This window comes from Eurytemora carolleeae, unplaced genomic scaffold (assembly GCF_000591075.1).
Source record: "Eurytemora carolleeae unplaced genomic scaffold, Eaff_2.0 scaffold612, whole genome shotgun sequence".
Lineage (NCBI taxonomy): Eukaryota > Metazoa > Arthropoda > Copepoda > Calanoida > Temoridae > Eurytemora > Eurytemora carolleeae.
The window spans coordinates 60,849-84,149 of NW_019396569.1; the positions used below are offsets into that span (position 1 = coordinate 60,849).

A 23,301-nucleotide genomic window follows, 5' to 3' on the forward strand; every position below is an offset into this window, starting at 1 on the left:
AGTTTTCTAGGTTCCTTGTTGAGTAAATCTATGTGGAAAAGAACATTATTATTATTATTGTGTCTTCTCTCTAATCAACAATTCACTCTTTCCTCATCACAGAAAATACAAAGAAAAAAGAAATAGAATAAAGAAAAAGAAAAAGTAGTAAATAATTATTTCAACCCCAATGTGAAAAAATTAGATATAAAGTTTGATAAAATATTTTGTTCTAAACGCGAACACCGAATTATCAGTTTGTTCCATATAAAGCCTTGAGTACTTCTAAAAAACAGTTAATAAAAGATTTGAAATATCTAGTTAATATATCGGATATGCGCATTCAAGGGACAGTACGCTACACGCGTACTTTTAAGTGACCCTCCATACAAAGATGACAATGCCTGATTCACAACGGTACCCTTGAAACCTTATCTGATCATAATAATGTGCGAGATATCGTAGTATTTCTAGGTTGAACATTATTTCATTATAATAATTCCTTTATGTTTTCCTGCCATAGAAATGCGCAAGTCACTTTTACAGAATACACGCAGTGGAAAATAATTAGATTTAAAAATTATAAACATCGCTTTCATAATTCATACTTGATCAGACAAAGCTTTTAACGGTACCGTTGTGAATCGGGCTTTGTCCGCTTTGCATGGAGGGTCACTTGACATTACGCGTATCAGTGTCATTAAGCAAGTCATTAGAAGCTAGAGCAAATTATGAATGTTAAAAAAAGACTGAAAATTTCTGTCCAGTTGTCTCTGAAGTCTTATCCTATCTGGTTAACCCTGAACCTTCTCCGTAATCTAATATGATATTCCTTACTCAACACCTAGCTCTCAGCCAGATATATCATTCTAATCCAACCAGGCTCACGCCTGCTACAAACCTATTATAAGAAGATTTCATGTCGAGGAAATGTGGAATATGTGATTAGTGAGAAAGAGAAAGGCACCTTCCTGAATCATTTTCACTTGAATTTTTCTCCCTACTCTTATGTGCATTGCCATGCATGTCTTAAAGTATGTTAGGTATTTTCCAAATGCGTTTTCCCAAGTGGCAACTTTCCAAATGAGCAATTTCCCAAGTCTGTCCTTGCCACAGCACTTGGCCCCTAACCTGTTCTATTCCCAGCGCTTTACTGCTTTTACAGCATGCGGCGCCTCCAAAATTCTAACCTAACCTTTGGGAAGTTGGCGCTTGGGAAATTGCACTTTTGGGAAGTTGTTATTTGGGAAGTCACCTTTACGAAAATGCCTTTAGGAAAATACCAATACCGTCTAATTTTCATCTCTGCATTAGAAACTTTTCTATGAATTATTGAACAAACCATTGATTACAAAAAGAACAATATTTGCCGCAGAAGAATTAGATATCCAGGAAACCAAAAATGAATAGAATGGCTTGATATTGAGGGTTAGAGCACACTCTGTAATTAACTAAAAATTAAAACTAGTTTTTTTTTCATTTTGAAAAATTCTTCAAAACTGGATATTTATCTCTACTTAATTGATTAATTTTCTATTCCACAGTTTTTAAAGGAGTTAAACCTAAATATCTTGCTGTCATGCCACAAATTTTCGTTCAAAACTTGAAAAATCCAGATCAAAGCCATGCATTATAGTCCAGAAATTCATCAAAATCAACTAACAACAACAAAAGGAATAGTTAAAAATACAAAACTTACTTCTGCATGGTGCCCAGGACCGCCTGACCAGCTGTTTGACCACTACGCCAGGACACACGACGTACACGAGAAAACAGTTTCTAAAATAATGAATATTTTTTAGAATATATTAATATTTGTCTTGTTTATAAACTTTGCAACAGCTGAACCAACGGGGCCTAAATTGTATGTAGGCCTGGGCCGAAATGATGATTTTATTCAGGTCAAGATATATTAAATTCCTTCAAAACATAAAGAATTTTAGTAATTTCCAAAATCAACAAACACAAGCTAGAACATCTGAGTTATAAGTGTTCAATAACGGTCAGAAACTAAATTTTTGCAAAACCTTGAATTTGAATTTTTAATCAATAAATAATTATTCACCTGGGTTTTGAAGTGCTCAAGCTTTTCCAGAGGCATTTCACATTGATAAAGGCTGGCCAACTATTGATAGAATTATTTATAAAAAGCTTCTTATCATCTTCAAACATATTCTTCAGTAAATTTTAACCATGAAATAAATGTAAATTGCGTTTACTGCATTTAGATATGAGCATACTTTTCACTCAACATAGTTTATTTATTTGATATTGTTTTTAAGGTTTATTTCATGCTTTGCAGTATGATAAATAATAAAATAATACTGGACAAATCAAGAAAACTAATATAAAAAGCAAGCTGTTGAAAGTTGTCAAAATATTAAATCTAGTTTGATCATGTTTCAATACTTTTATTATTTATTGCTGAATCAGTTGGGTTCACAGAAGATGGAAACAAGCCCTCCCCCCCTCTTACTGCACATATTTTACTCACAATAAATTTGTTATCAGTAAAATCAAACCATTCAATATTTCTTTTCAAACCTAACTCTGTGTGTACACAGTTCGATGAAAAGCCAAATTTTTACTCTTTCAATCCAATGCTTTAGTTCAAATTTAATCCAATAACACGCTTTTATTCAACAATCAATCAATCAATCTAGCATTTTACAAATCAACTCAAAATTGAATAAAAATAATAATTTATTCAAAGAACTTTTGGATTTAAAAAAATTGCTTAAAAAATTATAATCATTAATTAAAATTTTTTTTCTTATGAAATTTAAATAATTTTTAGAAAAAGAAGATAATTGAACTAGGGGGGAGATTCTGTAAAATCTCTTGTGTAAAATTTTTATAAATTCTTGATGCCCTGGTTCTGGCTGGAGTAGAACATGAGGCCAAGAGTCGAGATTGACACTTAAATCTGATTCTAATGTCCATAATAATACATTAAATATGGTGAAATGGAGATAGGATACAGAGTAAGGTTCGCATAGATAAGTATAAATAACTATAGGGTCAGCTCAAACTAGAGTATTCTTCAGCGTTAGGTATCCTCTATGGTTGAGACTAAGCTAGAGTGTCCTCTATGGTTGAGACCAAGCTAGAGTGTCATCTATGGTTGAGACCAAGCTAAAGGTTCCTTTACGGATGAATCTAAGGAGTATATCCTCAATGGTTAAGTCCAAGTTTAGAGTGTCCTCTATGGTAGAGCCTAAGTTGTATCCTCTATGGTTGAGCTTAAGATGTGTTCTTGATATGGTCGAGTCTAAGTTGCATCCTCTATGGTTGAGTCTAAGTTGTATCCTCTATGGTTGAGTCCTAGTTGTGTCCTCTATAGTTGAGTTTAAGCTCGAGTGTCCTCTATAGTTGAGTCTAAGTTGTGTCCTCTATGGTCGAGACTAAGTCGTGTCCTCTATGGTTGAGTCTAAGTTGTGTCCTCTATGGTCGAGTCTAAGTTGTGTCCTCTATGGTTTAGTCTAAGTTGTGTCCTCTATGGTTGAGTCTAAGCTCGAGTGTCCTCTATGGTTGAGTCTAAGATGTGTCCTCTATGGTTGAGTCTAAGTTGTATCCTCTATGGTTGAGTCTAAGTTGTGTCCTCTATGGTTTAGTCTAAGTTGTGTCCTCTATGGTTGAGTCTAAGCTCGAGTGTCCTCTATGGTTGAGTCTAAGCTCGAGTGTCCTCTATGGTTGATCCCTGAGTTTACCACGGATGTGTCCTCTATGGTTGAGTCTAAGTTTTATCCTCTATGGTTAAGTTTAAGTTGTGTCCTCTATGGTTGAGTCTAAGTTGTGTCCTCTATGGTTGAGTCTAAGTTATGTTCTCTCTGGTTAAGTCTAAGTTTTGTCCACTATGGTTGAGTCTAAGCTCGAGTGCCCTCTATGGTTGAGTCTAAGCTCGAGTGTCCTCTATGGTTGAGTCTAAGCTCGAGTGTCCTCTATGGTTGATCCCTGAGTTTACCACGGGTTAATGGGATATCATGGTTGAATAAAAAGAGAAATAAGCTTTGCAATATCATGCCAGGACCTTAACAATGTAATAAAGGGAGATATTACAGGGTGAGTCAAAATACAGCTGGAACACAGGGTGATGCATAATAACTGCGATAACTAAATTTTGTGCTGTAAATGTGAATGCCTTTTCTGTGTATTATTAAGATAGAATAACTGGTAATTTGGGGGCGCTCTGCCACCCTTTTTTTAGTACTAACTTTTTATTGATTCCTATCTTGATTAATTTTTAAAGGCATTATATATTGTGGGTTTTTGTTGAGAATTGGCAGAAAATACACTTTTTTAATGCTAACCAGTGCTTTGATAAGCTTTTGTTCATTGCTAACTTAATTTCTTAATTAATCCTTGATGTCAAGTTATATGCTGCACTGTACCCCTAAGTATTACTGCATCACTGTGCAGTGTGCATCACCAAAAAACACCAATGAATCACGAAGAATATCACCAAGTAACACCAATGAATCACCAAGTATATCACCAAGAAACACCAATGAATCACCAAGTGTCATCAAGTAACAATGAATCACAACACCAAGTAACACCAATGAATCACAGAATACCAATGAATCACCAAGTATATCAACAAGTATAAACCAATAGATCACCAAGTATAAACCAATGATTCACCATGTCTCAATATGTAACACAATACATTACACATCACCAAATCCAGATTAAGTATCCAGATTAAATATTACCAACCTCAGGATCAGTATCAGCTGTACTTGTATCCAGTTCCTCTAGGCAAACATACTCAGAGTCGTCGGATATATCATTCCTGAAATCAATTAGGATTATTTAACGAGAAATTGTTATTCTAAAAAATTGTTAAAGGAAGTGACCGGCTATGTAAGGTAGTTGAACTGAGTATGCAGTGTTGTGGAAAACTTCTTTTGGATTCATTTTAATTCATATTAAACTTTTTAAAGATCTGTAAATCCTGAGTTTGAGCGTAAATTCGACGTTCAAAACTCCTACTTTGGGGGGGTGGATACGTTTTCAGAATTAGTTTTTTTTCATTATTCTAGTTTTTTTTGAAAAATTGACTATGTTCAATTTAGGGTTCTTTACAAAGCGACTTGCGGATTTATACATCAAAGAGAAACAATGCAGGAAATTGCTAAAATACAGTTTTAAGCTAAAAAACGACTATATTATCCACACTACTGGGTATATATAGTTTTAAAAGGTGCCATTGTGAATCGGGAAGGGTGTTCTTTAACGCAGGGTTATTTAAAATTGCGACAGTCCTTTAAATAAAAAAAAATATTTTTTTCTCAACTGGCCGGTGCGCCGTCAATCTGAGAAGGTACTACTGATGAGAACAGAAGGAATTGAATTTACTTGAAAACCTTTTAGTTTGCTTCTCCCGGAAATTGCAATCAAATTCTAACTATTTTCTAGAAAACATCTCTTTTGAAGTTGGTTCTACTTCAGAGAGAGAGACGGAGGGTTAAACTCAATTAGGGGGAGAGGGGGAGGGGGGGTCGTCTTGATGATGATTAAAGAGAGTTCATTGAAGTTGAAACTTTTCCCGTTGCATCATTTGAATGCATTGAAATAATTTCTCGTGACTGTATATGGGAGAAAATCATAGAGCTGTCTCATCTTTTTGCCGGATTCATAATTTACAGGGCTTGCATAACATAGACTTTTAACAGAACAGACTAAATCTTTTGTCAGTATTTTTTAGCAAGAAGGTTCGTATAAAAGGTTGAGGTTAGTTACAAGCTGACGTTAGTTTAATATTCTTTGTCAACATATATTTCAGTTTAAGTTTTTTCGTATTTTGGTGTAAATTGAATACTTTATTGAAAAATAATTGATCAAAAGAAGGGACTGAAGAATGTAAACGTAATTTCAAGTGACCCTCCATTTAAAAGATTGCAGGCCCAAGCTAAAGTCAATAAAAACTGTTCTAATGCTGAGTCTGTGATATATCTTGGTCAATGATATTTTTATATTCATTAAGATAAGATGACATTGTACACATGGTGGAACAGTACGGTCGGTGTCACATCAGCCATAGTCCGGACACATGGTATGAACAGTGTCGGTGTCACATCAGACATAGTCCGGACACATGGTATGAACAGTGGTCGGTGTCACATCAAGCATAGTCCGGACACATGGTATGAACAGTGGTCGGTGTCACATCAGACATAATCCGAACACATGGTATGACAGTGGTCCGTGTTACATTAGACATAATCCGGACACATGGCAGGACAGTGGTTGGTGTCACAGCAGACATAGTCTGGACACATGGTATGACCAGTGGTCGGTGTCCTATCATACATAGTCCGGACACATGGTATGACCAGTGGTCGGTGTCCTATCATACATAGTCCGGACACATGGTGGTACAGTGGTCGGTGTCACATCAAATATAGTCCGGACAAAAGAAAGAACACGCGGTTAAAATATTACAATAAATCTGTCTGTCCACGTAAGTGTCCGCCCAAGGGTCCCGAGTGGTCTGATTCACAATAGCATGCAAGCTTTGTCTGAATATTGATTATTTTCCATTGCGGTTCTCTATAAAAGTGACTTTGCATATTTATGCAACAGAATAATGGAAGGAAATTAACTTTGTTCAAAATAGAAACTCTTGTTAGACATATAAAGATGTAAATGGTACCGCTGTGAACCGGCCATGCTTAAGCAGTCCTCAAACGTTTAAAAATTGATTTTAGAACTAAGATTGAAAAAAAACGTTTTTAAAATGTTTTATGGTTGGCCGGGTTTCGTGATAAAGAGATATTTTGAATAAAGCAGTTGAAGTTTAATTGTAAAACATAAATAAATTGAACGCGGAGAGCCAAGTTTAAGAGTCTCATGAAATGCAAACTGCTCCATTTATAGCTGAGAATTTTTGAAAAGTTTTAAATTATTTTCTTCAGCTTAAAATTTATGTTAGAGGGAGGGGAATCAGTTAAACAAGAACTATTGATTAAAACTATTATAATAAGTATTTCAAGAAAGTTTTTAATTAAATGCTAATTGACCCTAAACTGAAAGGGATAATCAACGATCGTACCTTTGTCTAAGAAAAAATTAAGTCTATTCTAGATTCTTAGATATTTAAATTAGATGACTCGTGAATTAATGCATTAAAGAAAAGCAAAAAAATTGACTGATGTATCTGAAACAGCAGAGCTTAGGGCCGGCCAACCCTTGAAATAGTTGGCCGCCATTTGTCTCTGCTCTCGATGCTTTGAATGATTACACGTGGCAGACACCTAGCGGAAAAAAATCGTTTTAAGTGCATTGTATATAAAACAACTATCAAATATTATGAAATATTAACTATAAGGAATGCGTCAAAAAAAATCGATGACATTAGGTTGTAATATCTGAATGATTTGTTTAAAATTAAATTAATTATTTTACGATACGAGTCGTTTATTGCAACTTTCTGAATTTGTATGGACGCTACGTTCTTCATTATAAGTCGTTTTTATCAATTTTCTCCTTATAGACCCAACAGATAGAAGTAAGATCAGTAGCGATCAAAAGCGATTATTTTTCGCCGTAAGCCTATACCCCTTTTCATTTTTCGCGAACACTCCCTTTAAAGGTTACTATTGTGAACCGGGAATTCAAATCTTTAGATGAAGGAACACCTAAAATCACGTTGAATGTCCCTTTAACAAAGAAATGTCTATACAAACCTTTTACAGGAAGTGGGTATTTCCTGTTTGTTATCCGTTGGTTTGCTTGAGCCATTAATAAGTTTAGAGAGCAGGTCAAGAAACTTTTCTTTAATCTTGATCAGATATCGACCTTGCACAACATCTTTTCCTCTCTAAAAGATAATTCATTATTTTATTTATATTATAAAGTACACAACCCGAAATTTGCCAAATTTATACAACCAGGAAATTTCTTTCATGCATTGTAAATCAAGGTTTTGTCATTCTTAAAGAATACCTGCGCATTTTTTAATAAGATTTCCAGTTTTTCAAATTCATGAAATCAATTTGATCAAAACATGCCAAAATGTCAAATTTCAACTGTATTAATTTCTTTAATTTGTCTGCTAAATACTAAATATTGATATCAATCGATCGGAAATGTTCCACAGATTTTTAAAACTGGTTCAAAATTTAAGAATCGAACCATGGTAAGAGCCATAATGTCTGAAAGAGCGTTTTTTGGGACACCTTGGAGTTTCTAATAAAAGTCATTTTAATCCTAAGCTACATTTTTGTAAAAAGTTTTTAAAAAAAATAGAAACGGTCGATTTAAAGTGACTGTTCTCCGTAATTTCAACTTACCCTCAATTCAAAAAATAAACAGGCACACCAGATTTACAATGGTACCCTTTCCCTTTCTTTTAAAGAAACCACAATTGAAACTAATGAATTTGTAGAAGGTAGAACAAGGATAACATCATGAGTATATTTTGGTTATAAAACGGGTTAAAGGGTACCGTTGTACAAATGGAGGTTCATGTTAACGGTTCCTTTAAGCAATAAAATAACCGGTGGAAATCTAGTTTAGTAATCTTGGTAAAGCCGAATTTCTTTAACCAGGTCATAAATATAGATAAAAAGAATTTATGAGAGGACGCTAACCCCAGAACAAATATATATATAGAAGAAATTGTAAAAATTATACAATAATAATGTTTATCAGTTTAAAATGAGTTTCATAAAACGTTATTTAAGGAGGATGTAGGAATCACTAATAAGAGGGGAACAAAAAACTATTGGGACGATTTTTGATATTTTTACGATGTTTGAAACTTGATGCTGCGAATTTCCAACAAAGTTCGCGAAGATCGTAAAATATCAACTTTGTGCCAAATTTTACAAAATTTTTTGAATATTAAGTTTTGGGACAAGCTCTGATAAATCTGGAAATCATTTAAGTTTTCGCGAAAGACGCTACAAAATAGTGCAACAATGTTTCAAAAGGAAGTCTCTATATCTATGCAAATTGACGGGTACGCAACTGACATTTAAATTGATCTAGATTAACCCTTATTGCTTGGGGTTAACTGTTTAACAGGCTGTGTATATGACTATAAATATATCTTCGCTTTTATTTCCATTGTGAACATTTTCTCTTTTTATACATTGTATTGTAAAACAAAAACAAGAAAAAAGTTCGCGGATTTTATAAAAAAAAATTTCGTGGATTTTCAAATGTTAATCAAATTTTGTTTTGAGGCTAATTTGATTTCTTATTCATTCAAAAATCTTTCCTGTGGTCATGTGAGGTCCCACACAAAATGTTGGCCCGATCGGTTAAGCCGTTTTGACGTTTATTGGACACAAGCTAACAAACAAACATACAAGCCAAATATATATATAGATAGATGTTTGTTTTCCACGGGCAACGTCGGGAACTTCAGCTAGTTCTTTTGTAGATTCAAAGAATGCACAATATAAATCTAAATTAACCTGAGATGGGTTTTCAGTGCTGTTTGAGGCAGTTATTTGTTTACTACTGCTTGAATCAGTTTCTATTGGACTTCTTGTCATTAGAAAGGGAAGGCAAACGAAACTGATCTAAAAGCAAAACATAAAAATTGATTTAAAAATAATATTTGTTTTTTTTTCTACAAGTAATAATTAATAAGATGTACGTTACCTAATCCATCAAAGTAAATGGAAAACCCCTTTATTCTCTCTTTGTTCTACTGTCACTTCTACAGAACTTTGGGACAATAAAAGGTCAAAAAAGGATGTTTTTTTAGCCCATCCTAGCCGCAGAACCCCCCTCCCTCATTGCAGCCTGCGGTGCGGATCAGATGGCATAACCCAACCTTTGGAAAGTTGCGAAATTGCACATTTGGGAATGTTCACTTGGGAAGTCACCTTTGGAGAATGCCTTCGGAAAAAACACCAAAAAAAGAGACAAAGAAGTTTTCTTGATAATAAACTTTATTTTAAAGAAGTTTTCTGGATAATAAACTTTAAAGGTTCGAGTTTCTGTCATTAACAGTTTGAGTGCAAATAAGATAAGACTGTGTAAACTGTGAATCTGTTTCTAACAAACAAATACATATTTAATAAACTTAAACTTGCATTTCGCTTATTCCGACTAACTTAGAATTTTTGGTTAAATTTCGACCATTTTTAGGAAATTAACAAACGAGTTTTATGTTTTGAGAACAAAAGGTTTTTTAGCAGGTTTGGTTGATATTTTTCATGCTTGGATCCAAAACCCGTGGATCCGCAATTCTTTGTGGATCTGGATCAGGGTTCAGGAAGCCAAAATGTTGCGGATCAAACGGGGATCAGAATCCTAATCTCTTTGTTGTAAATTTTATGATGTCTATGCATAAACCTGGACAGGAAAGCAGAGTATGTAAAGGACAGCAATCCAGGGACCCCATCGTTGATAGAACTCTTCAATATACCTGGAATATAATAATAAAAAGTCGAAATATTTCTAAAAAAGATTAAATTGTTGACCTTCAAGTAAAATAAAAAAATTTCGAAATTTAAGAACTTCAGAAACGCTTGGAAGGGAAGATTCTACCAATTTACTTTTAATTTTTATTCTTTAAAAAAAACAGGAAGCATGTTTAGATATAATTAAACTAACCTAATATTTTTATAGGGCTGCTCACAAAACTAATCTAAGATCTGTTTAGAAATGTTCTCTAAACTAACCTAAGATCTGTGTAGGACTGTTCTCTAAACTAACCTATGATCTCTATAGGACTGTTCTCTAAACTAACCTTAGATCTGTATAGGACTTTTCTCTAAACTAACCTAAGATCTGTGTAGGACTGTTCTCTAAACTAACCTTAGATCTAGTGAGGTCTGTTCTCTAAACTAACCTAAGATCTGTGTAGGACTGCTCACTAAACTAATCTAAGATCTGTATAGGACTGTTCTCTAAACTAAACTAAGATCTGTATAGGACTGTTCTCTAAACTAATTTAATATCTGTATAAGGCTATTCACTAAACTAACTTAAGATATGTATAGGACTGTTCTCTAAACTAACCTAAGATCTGTGTAGGACTGTTCTCTAAACTAACCTAAGATCTGTGTAGGAATCATCTATAAACTAACCTAAGATCTATATAAGACTGTTCTCTGAACTAACCTAAGATTTGTGTAGGACTGTTCTCTAATCTAACCTTGGATCTGTATAGGACTGTTCTCTGAACTAACCTTAGATTTATATAGGACTGTTCTCTAAACTAGCCTAAGATCTGTGTAGGACTGTTCTCTAAACTAATCTTAGATCTGTATAGGACTGTTCTCTAAACTAACCTAAGATCTGTGTAGGACTGTTCACTGAACTCTTTCAGCTCATTCCAAGGAAGGTCTTTGAGGGCAAAAAGTACACTGATAATTGATGCAGCAACACCTATCTGAAATAGATAAAATCAACAACAATGATAAAAGAAAGCTAGATACTAAGTTGTTTGAATGTATTTATGAAATAGGGAAAAGATTGCAACATAAAACAAAATTCGACAATATTTCTTGTCCTACTTTTTCAATTTAACAATCAGAACTGAAACTTTCAAACAAACACTTTTCAGCTTTAAAATCTCCATATCCATGGCTACAAGTATAAAGCGTTGGAGAGGCTAATGCCGAATTAACCTTTCAAAATCGATAGACCAGATTTTATGAATATGAGAAGTAGTCAAACTATGTAGAATAAATTGAACCACTTTCCTTAACCATGACCCGGATGGCTTATAAAAGAATTGGATTAGTCGGTGGTGCATGGTTCAACTAATTCTCACTATTCATAAAATATAGTTACTAGGACCGAAATTAATGAATTTGAGCTGGGTCGCAGAACTATCTGCCGCCGGTTCAAATCTTAAATCAAAGTTAATGATTCATGAGATTCATGAGTCTGCGGTAGGTAATTCAGTGACCTCTCCAATTCATTACTTTCGGTCCCTGGTCTCATTAGTTGGGGAACAATTTTCACCAATGTTTACTGTATAGCTTGATTTAATTGTGAATAAATAAATCTGCTAACCTCCCAGATAATGATGACGAGGGTGTGGGGGAGGGTCATCAACACACTGCAGATATCACAGAATCCACCAAATCTAGGAGTATCTTGCAGTACACTGTACAGAGTTTAGAGTATACAGGGAATACACTGTACAGAGTTTAGAATACAGGAAATACACTGTACAGAATCTAGATTATAGGGAATACACTGCACAGAGTTTAAAGTACAGGGAATACACTGTACAGAGTTTAGAGTACAGGGAATACACTGTACAGAGTTTAGAGTACAGGTAATACACTGTAAAGAGTTAAGGGTACAGGGAGTACACTGTAAAGAGTTAAAGGTACATGGAGTACACTGTAAAGAGTTTAGGGTACAGGTTGTACAATGTGATTTAATGCGTCATAGATAGTAACCGCTCATAACTTGTAATTACGCTGTAAATAACTCAAATCTAATATGAACTATGATATATAGATCAGTTCACTGAGCGTCTGCTTTTGATCAAGTTATCAGAAGCCTCAGTAAGACTGAAAGAAAGTTTTGGTACTTGTTGAGAAATTGCCTGTGTACCAATTTCAGTTGGACTGTTTGTCCTTTAGAACTGGTGATTTAAGTCTGGTTGAGATTTGGAATGCGTGTCCTTTAGAACCGGGGAGTCAAGCCTGGTTGAGATTTGGACTGTGTAACCGGGGAGTTAACCCTGGTTGAGATTTGGACTGTGAGTCCTTTAGAACCAGGGAGTTAAGCCTGGTTGAGATTTGGGCTGTGTGTCCTTTATAACCGGGGAGTTAAGCTTCTTTAAGATTTGGACTGTGTGTCCTTTAGAACCGAGGAGTTGAAGGTTTCATCCTTTACCCCCTTTCATTTTTCCTTTTCAGTCCCTTTAAGTCTGGTTAAGATTTGGACGGTGTGTCCTGTAGAATCAGGGAGTTGAGCATGGTTGATCTTGTTATCGAGTATACCTGGATATATACGTCTCGATGAAATTGTTATGGAGTAGGCGTTTAATACACAGGGAGTACAAAGTTCATTGTTTAGGGTACAGGAAGTACACTGTTCATTGTTTAAGGTACAGGAAGTACGTTGTACAAAGTTTAGAGTACATGGCCTACACTGTACAGAGTTTAGAGTACAGGGAGTACACTGTTCACTGTTTGAGTACGAGTACACTGTACTTTGACCAGGATACATAGAATAATACACTATACTTTTCCCAGGTGGATGGATTACACTTCACATAATAAAAGGTACAGAGTCAAGAGTCAAGGAGCACATCGTACTTAGACCAAAGTACATTAAGAGTTCGAGTTCGAGTACTACGTGTATTGGATATGTATAGTTTACTTAACCGTATTTAAAGAATGAGACGTAATTTTGGGCAAATGCAAAGAAATTGTTTTGCTATTTAAATTTTTCCCTTCTGATCTAGAACTGAGAAAACAGAAATAAAGAGATACTTTAATATTTAGGTCACGTATATAATAATTTAGCTTCCATGAGTTTCAGATATCCTGTAAAAGAAATCCAAAGAAACCATAACAAAAACTTGTTTAAAAATGGAAATATTGTACTTTCTACCAATCTGAAGTGTATCAGGTGGATATAGGAGGGTTGTACTTTCTACCAATCTGAAGTGTATCAGGTGGATATAGGAGAGCGTAAAATCTGTCAATGAATATTGTTGAATATTTATTGGTTGGATGCAAAATATTGGAAATCCTTCCAAACCAATTTTAGAAATATCTAGTTTCTTTCCAGCAGTCTCCTAGGGGATTTCTTCCTTTCTTGCTTCCATTCTTTATTTCATCCTTTCTTTCTTTCTGGCTTTCTTGCTGCTTTTATTTCTTGCTACCTTTCTTTCTTGCTTTCTTTCTTGCAACCTTATTTTTTTACTGCCTTACTTTCTTGTTACCTTTCTTTCTTGTTACCTTTCTTTCTTGCTACCTTTCTTTCTTGCTGCCTTTCTTTCTTGCTACCTTATTTTCTTGCTACCTCTATTTTCTTACTGCCTTTCTTTCTTGCTGCCTTTATTTCTTGCTACCTTTCTTTCTTGCAACCTTATTTTCTTACTGCCTTTTTTTACTTGTTGTCTTTCTTTCTTGTTACCTTTCTTTTCTTGCTCCCTCTATTTCTTTTTCCTTTTCTTTCTTGAAACCTTTCTCTCTTTCTGTCTTTTCTTCTGCTACATCTCCCCATTTTCTGTTTAAACTTTAATTTTTGGGTATTTTTTCTTTCCTTTATTCCAAATTATTCTCTCCTACTCCCATCCCTCTCCTACTCCCATCCCTCTCCTACTCCCATCCCTCTCCTACTTCCATCCCTCTCCTACTCCCATCCCTCTCCTACTCCCATCCCTCTCCTACTCCCATCCCTCTCCTACTCCCATCCCTCTCCTACTCCCATCCCTCTCCTACTTCCATCCCTCTCCTACTCCTATCCCTCTCCTACTCCCATCCCTCTCCTACTCCCATCCCTCTCCTACTTCCATCCCTCTCCTACTCCCATCCCTCTCCTACTCCCATCCCTCTCCTACTTCCATCCCTCTCCTACTCCCATCCCTCTCCTACTCCCATCTCTCTCCTATTCCTATCCCTCTCCTACTCCCATCCCTCTCCTACTCCTATCCCTCTCCTACTACTAGGTTACCTTGCTGAAATGAAGACTCCATATATAATCCAGTATATGAGAAGATTAAAGGAAGATAGGTAGAGCATAGGGTCTAGGTAACAGTGTATACCCTGAAATAAGGAAGATTCAACCAGCGGAGCAGACGAAGTCAAGTTTAGTTAAAAGCAACTATTCCCTAAAGCAATCAGAAAATCCTCTCAACAAAATGTTTTTTTTTAACAAACGTGTACAAATACTTCTCAAAACAGCATGCAAAAGTAAAGTTTTCAAATTTTCCGCATCTCCCAACTGTCCACCACGCCATACTATATTGCACTTAAGAGTGAATTATTTTTATGTTTTTCATCATACAAGCTATAAAAATAAAGATCTCAGATTGTAGAGCTATTGCAAACAACAAAAATGTTTTGAATTATTAACTTAAGTAAAAAGATAAGTTTACTTTTTGAATACTTGTATATAATATCAAAACTGGAAGAGAAGCGAGGTTACAATGTCATAGCAGTAATGTCGCCTAAACTTGACCTTATCCTTCTATTTAGTTCACATTGTGCCAAATAACTTCATCTAAGAACACCCCACAGCTCCATATTAACTATATATGTACCCAACATCTCCAAACTATTTCAAATGATGATTTACCTTAAAGATCATTTGTTGGTTGTTCTCCAGCTCCGGTAGCTCATCAAGGCATCGGAGAACATTCCTACCAGGCTGTTCATCTGAGTTTATCTACATAATCTTCATTGCAATTTGTAAACCTTTGTAATCTCTCCATAAATGAGGCTGTAGACACAAAAACTCGGACTGAAGGTTGATGGCTCCTCTATCTCAACAATGGTATAAGGAGAAAGATCTTAAAACCACCCCGACATGGAAAGCTAGACCGCCATCGGAGTTGGCTAATAATAGTATTAAACATTTGTCACTCGAAAATACAATGCTCTATATTTATATGATTAAACTGTTAAATGATTATTATTTCAGGTAAGCAATTTCTCAGCTATGTAAATGGTGAAACATTTGATAAATCGTGAAACCGGTTTTTGGCGGATTTCGGCCGCCAGATTTGAGACTCGGCTCAAATTCACTAAATTCAGACTCAAATGGTACATTGAAAGCATTAAAAAGGAATCGCGTTGGACTCAATTTTAGTTTAAACAGTTGCCTAAACCCTCCAGAAGAGAAAACGGAGCGCAGTCAGTTTTTCCAGTTTGAAAATTCAAATTAGTTGAAATAAATGTATCAAATTTATTCGGAAAGAACAATAAAATTACAATTTTAAAAAATGATTAGAAGATGAAAAAATTGACCTGCCAATTATACTTAGCATCCATCCAAGCCAAGTAGGATACTGTTGCTGCTGCCAGGATTATTAGATTAACCCCAACCTAATCAATAAACAATCTTAAATATTTTACATTACCGACCTATGATTCCCCCCAACAGAGGGACGTTAAGTTACTTTACGTCCCATGGGGCAGTTAAGTATAATAACTACCCACTCTGCAAGGTTTTCGTGAGAAAATTCGAGCATTTTAATCTGAAAGGCGATAAAATTATGTCGGCAAAATTAGTCTTGAGAATCCTTGGTAAAGTAAAATTCCATTAACTTCCCTGTACAGTAGTTAAATCATGATAGATTTATTCCAATATTGGAAATCAAATAATATATGAAATTATAAAAAATATTCTCAAATATTCTCAGAAAGTAAAGTTCGGCTGAACCAAAAAAATCATCGATAAATTTATATAAATAAGCTAGCTTGGAAACCCAGCATTTGACAGGAAACTAAACTTTCACTTTAAAAGTCAACTCAATTTAGAATTTTTACAGAAAACTAAGAAAATTCCCATGGTTCTACCGAGTTTTCCAATCAAAGGAATTGTTTTTTTTGCCACAAACTCTGATGTTCTAATCCTTATATCTCTGCAATTTAATGTCGTAAGCCATAGCCAGCTATGTCAAACCATATATTCTGTTAGATCGAATAAAGGTTTACACCAATAGATTGTAAAGTAACAGGAATTCTAAATTTGAGTTTGTGGCAAAAAATTTCAATTCCTTTGAGGTAAATTGGTCAAGAGGTTTATGAGCTACAGAGCGTCCCATATCATATTAGATTATCTCCAATCTTTACCACCAAAAAAACCCCTTAATACTCGAAAAATTTATCATTTTCCACAAGAAAATTCTTATATAAGCCTTATGTTATTTTTCAAAATGATTCATTCTAATGAAATTTTCTAATTAGTCCCGAAAATCGTAATTTAGACTCGTTCTCGGTCTAAAATGATGTGGGATACCCTGTATGATCGTACATACCAAAAAAAGATTACAACTTCATATTATATGCATAGATGCGTGAATAAAATTGGGAAAACTTTAAGTGTGGCGCGTAGAACCCTGAATTCTTAGTACAGTTTAACCCTGAACTTCAGAGGCATAGAAAGAATTTTTAAAATGTCGTATTCTTATCTTACTGATAATGGAATGCTGCAGACATATAGTTTTTTTATTGAATAATTATATGGAGCTCTCTCAATCAGTTTCTGCATATTCATTATTCATGGCTATTTATTTGTTTTGTAGTTACTGAGATTTGGGTAAACTAGTAAAAAAACATTGAAAAATTGTCTAGTCGACATTTTATAAATTCTTGCGATATCTCCGAAGTACTGGATTAAACTGTATGAAAAGAGTTATCTATCATGAAATAAATGTAAATTACCAAGAATAATCTAATCTTATCCAGATCCACCTCCACCACACCACCTGATCATAATTAGAATATTATTTATATCCTATATTAGAGATAGGCATTGATATGGTTTCTTTTAAAATGTTGATTTTTTTACTTCTGGAGGCTTCACAAGAATCTGATATGTTAACTGTTCAAATTGGTATGCTCTACAAGTTCGCTTTTGTAACATTGTAAAAAATATCACTCTTACAAAATATTAGTCTAAAACCCGTTATAAAATCGATATCCCATCTGTATCCGTTATACAATCAATATGCCCATCTGTATCCAACATACAATCAATGCCCATATATACCCGATATACAACCAATATGCCCATCTGTATCCAATATACAATCAATATGCCCATCTGTATCCGATATACAACCAATATGCCCATCCGTATCCGTTATACAATCAATATGCCCATCTGTATCCGTTATACAATCAATATGCCCATCTGTATCCGTTATACAATCAATATGCCCATCTGTATCCGTTATACAATCAATATGCCCATCTGTATCCGATATACAATCAATATGCCCATNATTTTCAAATAGTATTTTCTGGAATATTTTTCTGCTTTGTCTGAAAAGAAATTGGATCTTTGTCACAAACTCTGATTTTCTAATTCCTATATCTTTGCAATACAATGACGTGTAGAAGCTAGATATTTCAAACTTTTGATTCGGTTAGATTAAATATTCAAGTTATAAATAAAATTGGTGATGGGGAATTATATTGTACAAGCAACAACTTATTATTTGTTTTTCAATATAAGTTGTTATGATTAGTTGGCCTAAAGTTAGTCAAATATAATGAAAATAATTGGAAAATCATAAAATGTATATCAGACTAGAATTTGACCAGATTAAACGGGAGGGGATACATAAGATGTATACCAGACAAGAATTTGACCAGAATACAGGGAAGGATTACATGCAGACTAGAACTTGACCAAAATAAAGAAAAGTTTCCGCGAATTTTAATGACGATTCACAAGCTCTGGTATTCATGAGTACCAGACTAGATTTTGAACAGATTAAGGATTCTAGTCTGGTCTTCTGACTAGCAGACTAGAATTTGACCAGAATGAGGTTTCTAGTGTGGTATTCTGAGTTACAGATAGAATTTGACCAGAAATCTAGTCTGGTATTCTGGAATCAGACTAAAATCTGCCCAGAATCTGGATTCTAGTTTAGTATTCTGTGTATCAGACTAGTATTTGTTTTGATTAAGAAATCTAGTCTGGTATTCTGAGCATCAGACTAGAACGTAACCAGAATATGGATTCTAGTCTGGTATTCTGAGTATTAGACTAGAATTTGAACAGAATAAGAAATCTAGTCTGGTATTCTGAGTATCAGACTAGAATGTAACCAGAATATGGATTCGAGTTTGGTATTCTGAGTATAAGACTACAATTTGAACAGAATAAGAAATCTAGTCTGGTATTCTGAGTATCAGACTAGAATGTAACCAGAATATGGATTCGAGTTTGGTATTCTGAGTATTAGACTACAATTTGAACAGAATAAGAAATCTAGTCTGGTATTCTGAGTATCAGACTTGAATGTAACCAGAATATGGATTCGAGTCTGGTATTCTGAGTATTAGACTAGAATTTGACCAGAATAAGAAATCTATTCTGGTCTGAATTTAACCTGGTAAACTGAGTATAGCTTTCTTCTCATCTTTTTGTAAGAAAAACACCTCCCTAGAGAAATAAAAGAATAAAATATTTATAATCTTCAGAAATTTAACAAACAAAGCTTTTCTACTCTTAGTTCGCGCTCCTTTACTTACTAATATACAATGTGATCCCAAGGGCTTACTTAAAGTCTGGCTTGGAAGTAGGATTAAGGTGGGAGGGGCGCTCTCACCCCTCCCACCCCCTACATTAATGATCTACAACTTGCAATGTAAACCATAATATTTGCAAGTCCAAATATTTTACTGAAACTTAACCTCCTGTTAAAAATAACGAATACAGAACTAGAGATTCTCAAGGTGTGTCAATTTTCGAAAATGTTGAATTTTTATTCAAATAATCTGGCAATTCTAAAATATAAGATAAAAACTGTGATTAAAAACTAACAAAAAATTATGTTTAGAATCGCTGTTTAAAATCATGAAGTACTTAATACAAAAATGTTTAATGCCATGAGTTAAAAATACAATGTACATAGTACATAGTACATAATACATAGTTGTTGACTTTAAAAGTCAATATGATAAAATAAAAGGAGATCTACATGGATATTTCTAACATTTATTTAATAAAACGGATGTTTTGAAATAGTTTCCCAAGTGGCATTAAAATTGGTTGGTTTAGAAATTAATAAAGAAACTATAGACGAATATCAATTGGAGGTGTTTGTAGAACTTCATGATGGTGGTGCAGATCATCAATCTTGACGGCAGGCTTACTCACAACTAGGCTTAGTCTTCTCCTGTGGGAGGGAGATATTGCGGACTTATCCTGTATACAGGATAATGGAAGGAAGTCTGGTTCCGCCCGGATCTCTGGAACTTTGTGGAGCGCGGAGCTAGGTGTAAGCAGTGTCTTCTGTTGTTGGTTCTGTATCTGAATCATCATCATGGAGGAGCCAGGGTTGAGACGGAGTTGTTAATGTCTTGAGTGTTTATGGCTGACTGCCGGGGCTGGGATCTGTATAAGGGGGGGGGGGGAGAAGAAGCGGGGTTTGACATGTGAGCACTACGTGGAGGAAATAGATCTAGAGTACGCAAACATCTAGAGAAAAGGCTACGGCAATTTGAGTCGGAAAAATTGTCTTCCTTATATTTCGAATTAATTTTAACAATAGTACATACCTCTTTTTTATTTTTAAATTTCCTTGCTGATCTTTCACTCTACTTTCACAACATTATTTTACATATCGTTGGATTTAAAAAAAGGAACAATTAAAAAAATCTGTCATTTTCAAGTTTCACATTAGAGTATGGGGGAGGGGGGAGTCAAAGGCGTTCACAGTGGGAATCCCCCCCCCCCACACACTCTGGAGTGAAACGTGAAAGTGGCCGATTTTTTTACTCTGTGGTTTCCAAGGGTGGGTTTCAGACCCAAACGGGTGCTCGAGCCCCCTTGAAAAGAGAGGAAAATGTATGCCAACCCCATAGACAAATTCCGGAGGGTATCACTTCACGTTTAATATAAAAAAAAATTGATATAAAATTTTTTTTTCAGTATTGACGCCACCTTTGACGCCAACCTTTGACGCCAACCTCTTATGAATGATATAATCATAATTCCACATTGTCATATGATAAATTCCTGATTGATGCATTATTGTTTAGTTCAGCATTCATTGAGAAATCTGTAAAAAATGTTATTAACTTAATTTTACAACAACAGAAACACACAGTGGCGGCCATAAGGGGGGTTATTGGGGTTATTTACCCCCCCCCTAGAATCCTGGGGGTAAATACCCCCCCTAGAATCCTGGGGGTAAATACCCCCCCCTAGAATCCTGGGGGTAAAAACCCCTCCCTAGAATTCTAGGGGTAATTACCCCTGAACATATATTCAGGCCCTGAATAGCAGGGGTTACTCCATTTGCTGCCTCTACAAGTAACAGTTCGAGTTGCCTTGACCGGCTTCCCTTCAAAAAAAAAAAAATACATTCCCTTTTGATTAGTCTGCACTTGTGTAAAGACGACTATTTTCATGATAATAAAAGTTTTTGCGGCATTTTGCAGATGCCTAAACAGTTAGTAAACTTTTACTTCGATTACTTCAATAAAGTTCACTCACACACAACAGGACCTGGTTATAATAAAAAATATACTGCCTTTTTTGTTAATGTTTGCCAAAAAGTTTAGTTAAAATTAAATAAATTCAGTTTTTTTACACATCTTTGTAGTTAATGTAAAATGAATGACTATAATGAAGGATATAAAACAAGGTGAAAGCTGAAAGGTATGTAATGAAGCCTTTATTAGATTGAGTTTGTAAATCCCAGAAATGAGTGGAAAATGCAAATCAAGCCCTATTAAAACCAATAATTTGATATACATCATGATATTTTTCTAGGGGGGGGGGTAAAAAAAATTTGGCCAAATTAAAAATATTTACCCCCCCCCTACAGAATCCTTATGTCCGCCCCTGGAAACACATAAGTTATTTGGAACTACGTACAACTAAATAATAAATCTGCAGAGTGAGAAGCAGAATTTACAATTTGACACTGACACACCGTCACAATAATAGGTCAGGTGTACTGTATTACTGTACGTACATAATATATTATACTTAAAGAGTTCATTGTGAACATACATGACGTACACAATATCATGTATCATGTAGCGGTGCGGAGGGGGTGGATAGACAAAACTCTCACGTTTGCAGGAATACCTCAATTTTGTACGTTTACTTTTCACAGAGAAATTGTTGTGGCTGGTCTTCCCCCCTAGTTTGAACTGTAATTTAATGTTTATTTTTTCATGTAAAATCTTGATTTATTTTATTTTACCAATTTAAATGCAATTACTATTTATTTTTTTAAAAATTTAAATTCATTTGGATTATTTTGGTTACGAATAGAAGAATAATTGTTTTCAATTTTTACATTTTTTCAGGAATTTTTAACATGCAGGGAAAATAAAAAAAAAATTTTTGTGATTTGTTGCATATTTAAATTATAACAAATGAAGTCAGAATCCTTAGGCATTAGCGGCAGGAATAGTCTAGGGAAATCACTTTCACCAAAATTTTGTTCAGTCAATGAAATTTTCGCGAGATTTGCAAAATTCAATCGAAACTTTCGCAAAATTCGCTAGAAATTTTTGGCGAAATTTGCGTAATTCATTTGAAATTTTCGACCTTTCCTTCAAAATCTTATTTTTCGCAAAAATGCAATCTTCTTGATGCGAAATGAAAGATTTCGATTTTAATCGAACGAAAATTGAACAAAAATTTCGTCGAAAATGCATCTAAAGTCGATAAATAATTTTAAGCGAAAATTTTCGCGAATTTCGTTCAACGAAAATTTTCGCGAATTTCGTTCAACAAAATTTTCGATGGAAACCCTAGTTGCAACCATTAAAATCACAATTTGCAATTTAATAAATTGCTCGTTTGATGGGAGACAATGACATTTGCATACACACACACACACACATATGGAGCATTAAGATGCTTCAGTACTCCCCTTCTTCTCTCCTACCCTCGTATTTCATATTAATCTTAAAATTAATTTAACACATTTCGTGGAAGGAATTCTGACTAGAATTTCTTCTCACATATTTAAATTAAAAAAGATAAAACATTATCAAGCTACCGTAGAAATATATACTGCTGGGGCGTATACAGGGAGGGGCAGTGACATCTATGGTTGCCAGGGCGGTTTTCAGGCCCCAGCTGGTGCTACCCCCACTCCCTCTTGAAAATAATTTTTAAACCATACTTCCAGGGGCGTAAATAAGGATTCTGTAGGGGGAGCGGGTGTAATTTTTTTTACCCCCCCTAGAATTTTTTTACCCACTAATTTCTGGCATTTACAAACTCAATCAAATAAAAGCTTCAATTCCTACCTTACAGCTTTCACCTTGTTTTATATCCTTCATTATAGTCATTCATTTGACATTAACTACAAAGATCTGTAAAAAAACTTAATTTATTTTAAGTAACATAAAAAAAAGTTTTATTCTAAGAAGAAAAAGATGTAACTTTTTTAAATCTTTAGAAAAGCTACTCTGCAAAACTTTGAAAAAATATTGTCTTTGTTTATATTCTAATTTATAATTTCTAAAATTTTCTTTTCGTTAATGTACTAGGTATATATGTTATTTTCACTATATTAAAAGAGAAATGTCTTACTCTTTAATATTTAATTCTTAATAATCTTGATCTTTTAACATTTTACCCCCCCCCCCCCGGAAGAGCTTTATACTTAATTTGACATATAGTACAATTACGCTACTGCATTAAAAAACTCGATTTTTGGGTAAAATTTAT

General features: G+C 34.5%; 1 protein-coding gene across 2 annotated transcripts; it reads right to left on the minus strand.

The window, feature by feature from the left end:
- Nucleotides 1-1,648: 1,648 nt before the first annotated feature.
- Nucleotides 1,649-20,688, minus strand: LOC111705650 (uncharacterized). Of its 2 annotated transcripts, none has more exons than XM_023478268.1 (15): nt 20,620-20,688; nt 20,160-20,198; nt 18,989-19,041; nt 17,310-17,353; nt 15,891-15,968; nt 15,220-15,309; nt 14,596-14,687; nt 11,968-12,040; nt 11,238-11,338; nt 10,297-10,369; nt 9,408-9,515; nt 7,671-7,804; nt 4,699-4,774; nt 2,045-2,104; nt 1,649-1,758 (listed from the first exon to the last, which is right to left on the minus strand). In XM_023478268.1, the coding sequence occupies exons 1-15, from the start codon at nt 20,652-20,654 to the stop codon at nt 1,675-1,677; spliced, it is 1,140 nt and encodes a 379-aa protein (XP_023334036.1). In that variant the 5' UTR covers nt 20,655-20,688; the 3' UTR covers nt 1,649-1,674. The 2 variants fall into 2 exon arrangements, with proteins under 2 accessions (XP_023334036.1, XP_023334035.1); XM_023478267.1 differs by having other exon boundaries at nt 20,160-20,201; nt 20,620-20,669.
- Between the last annotated feature and the right edge of the window lie 2,613 nt (nt 20,689-23,301).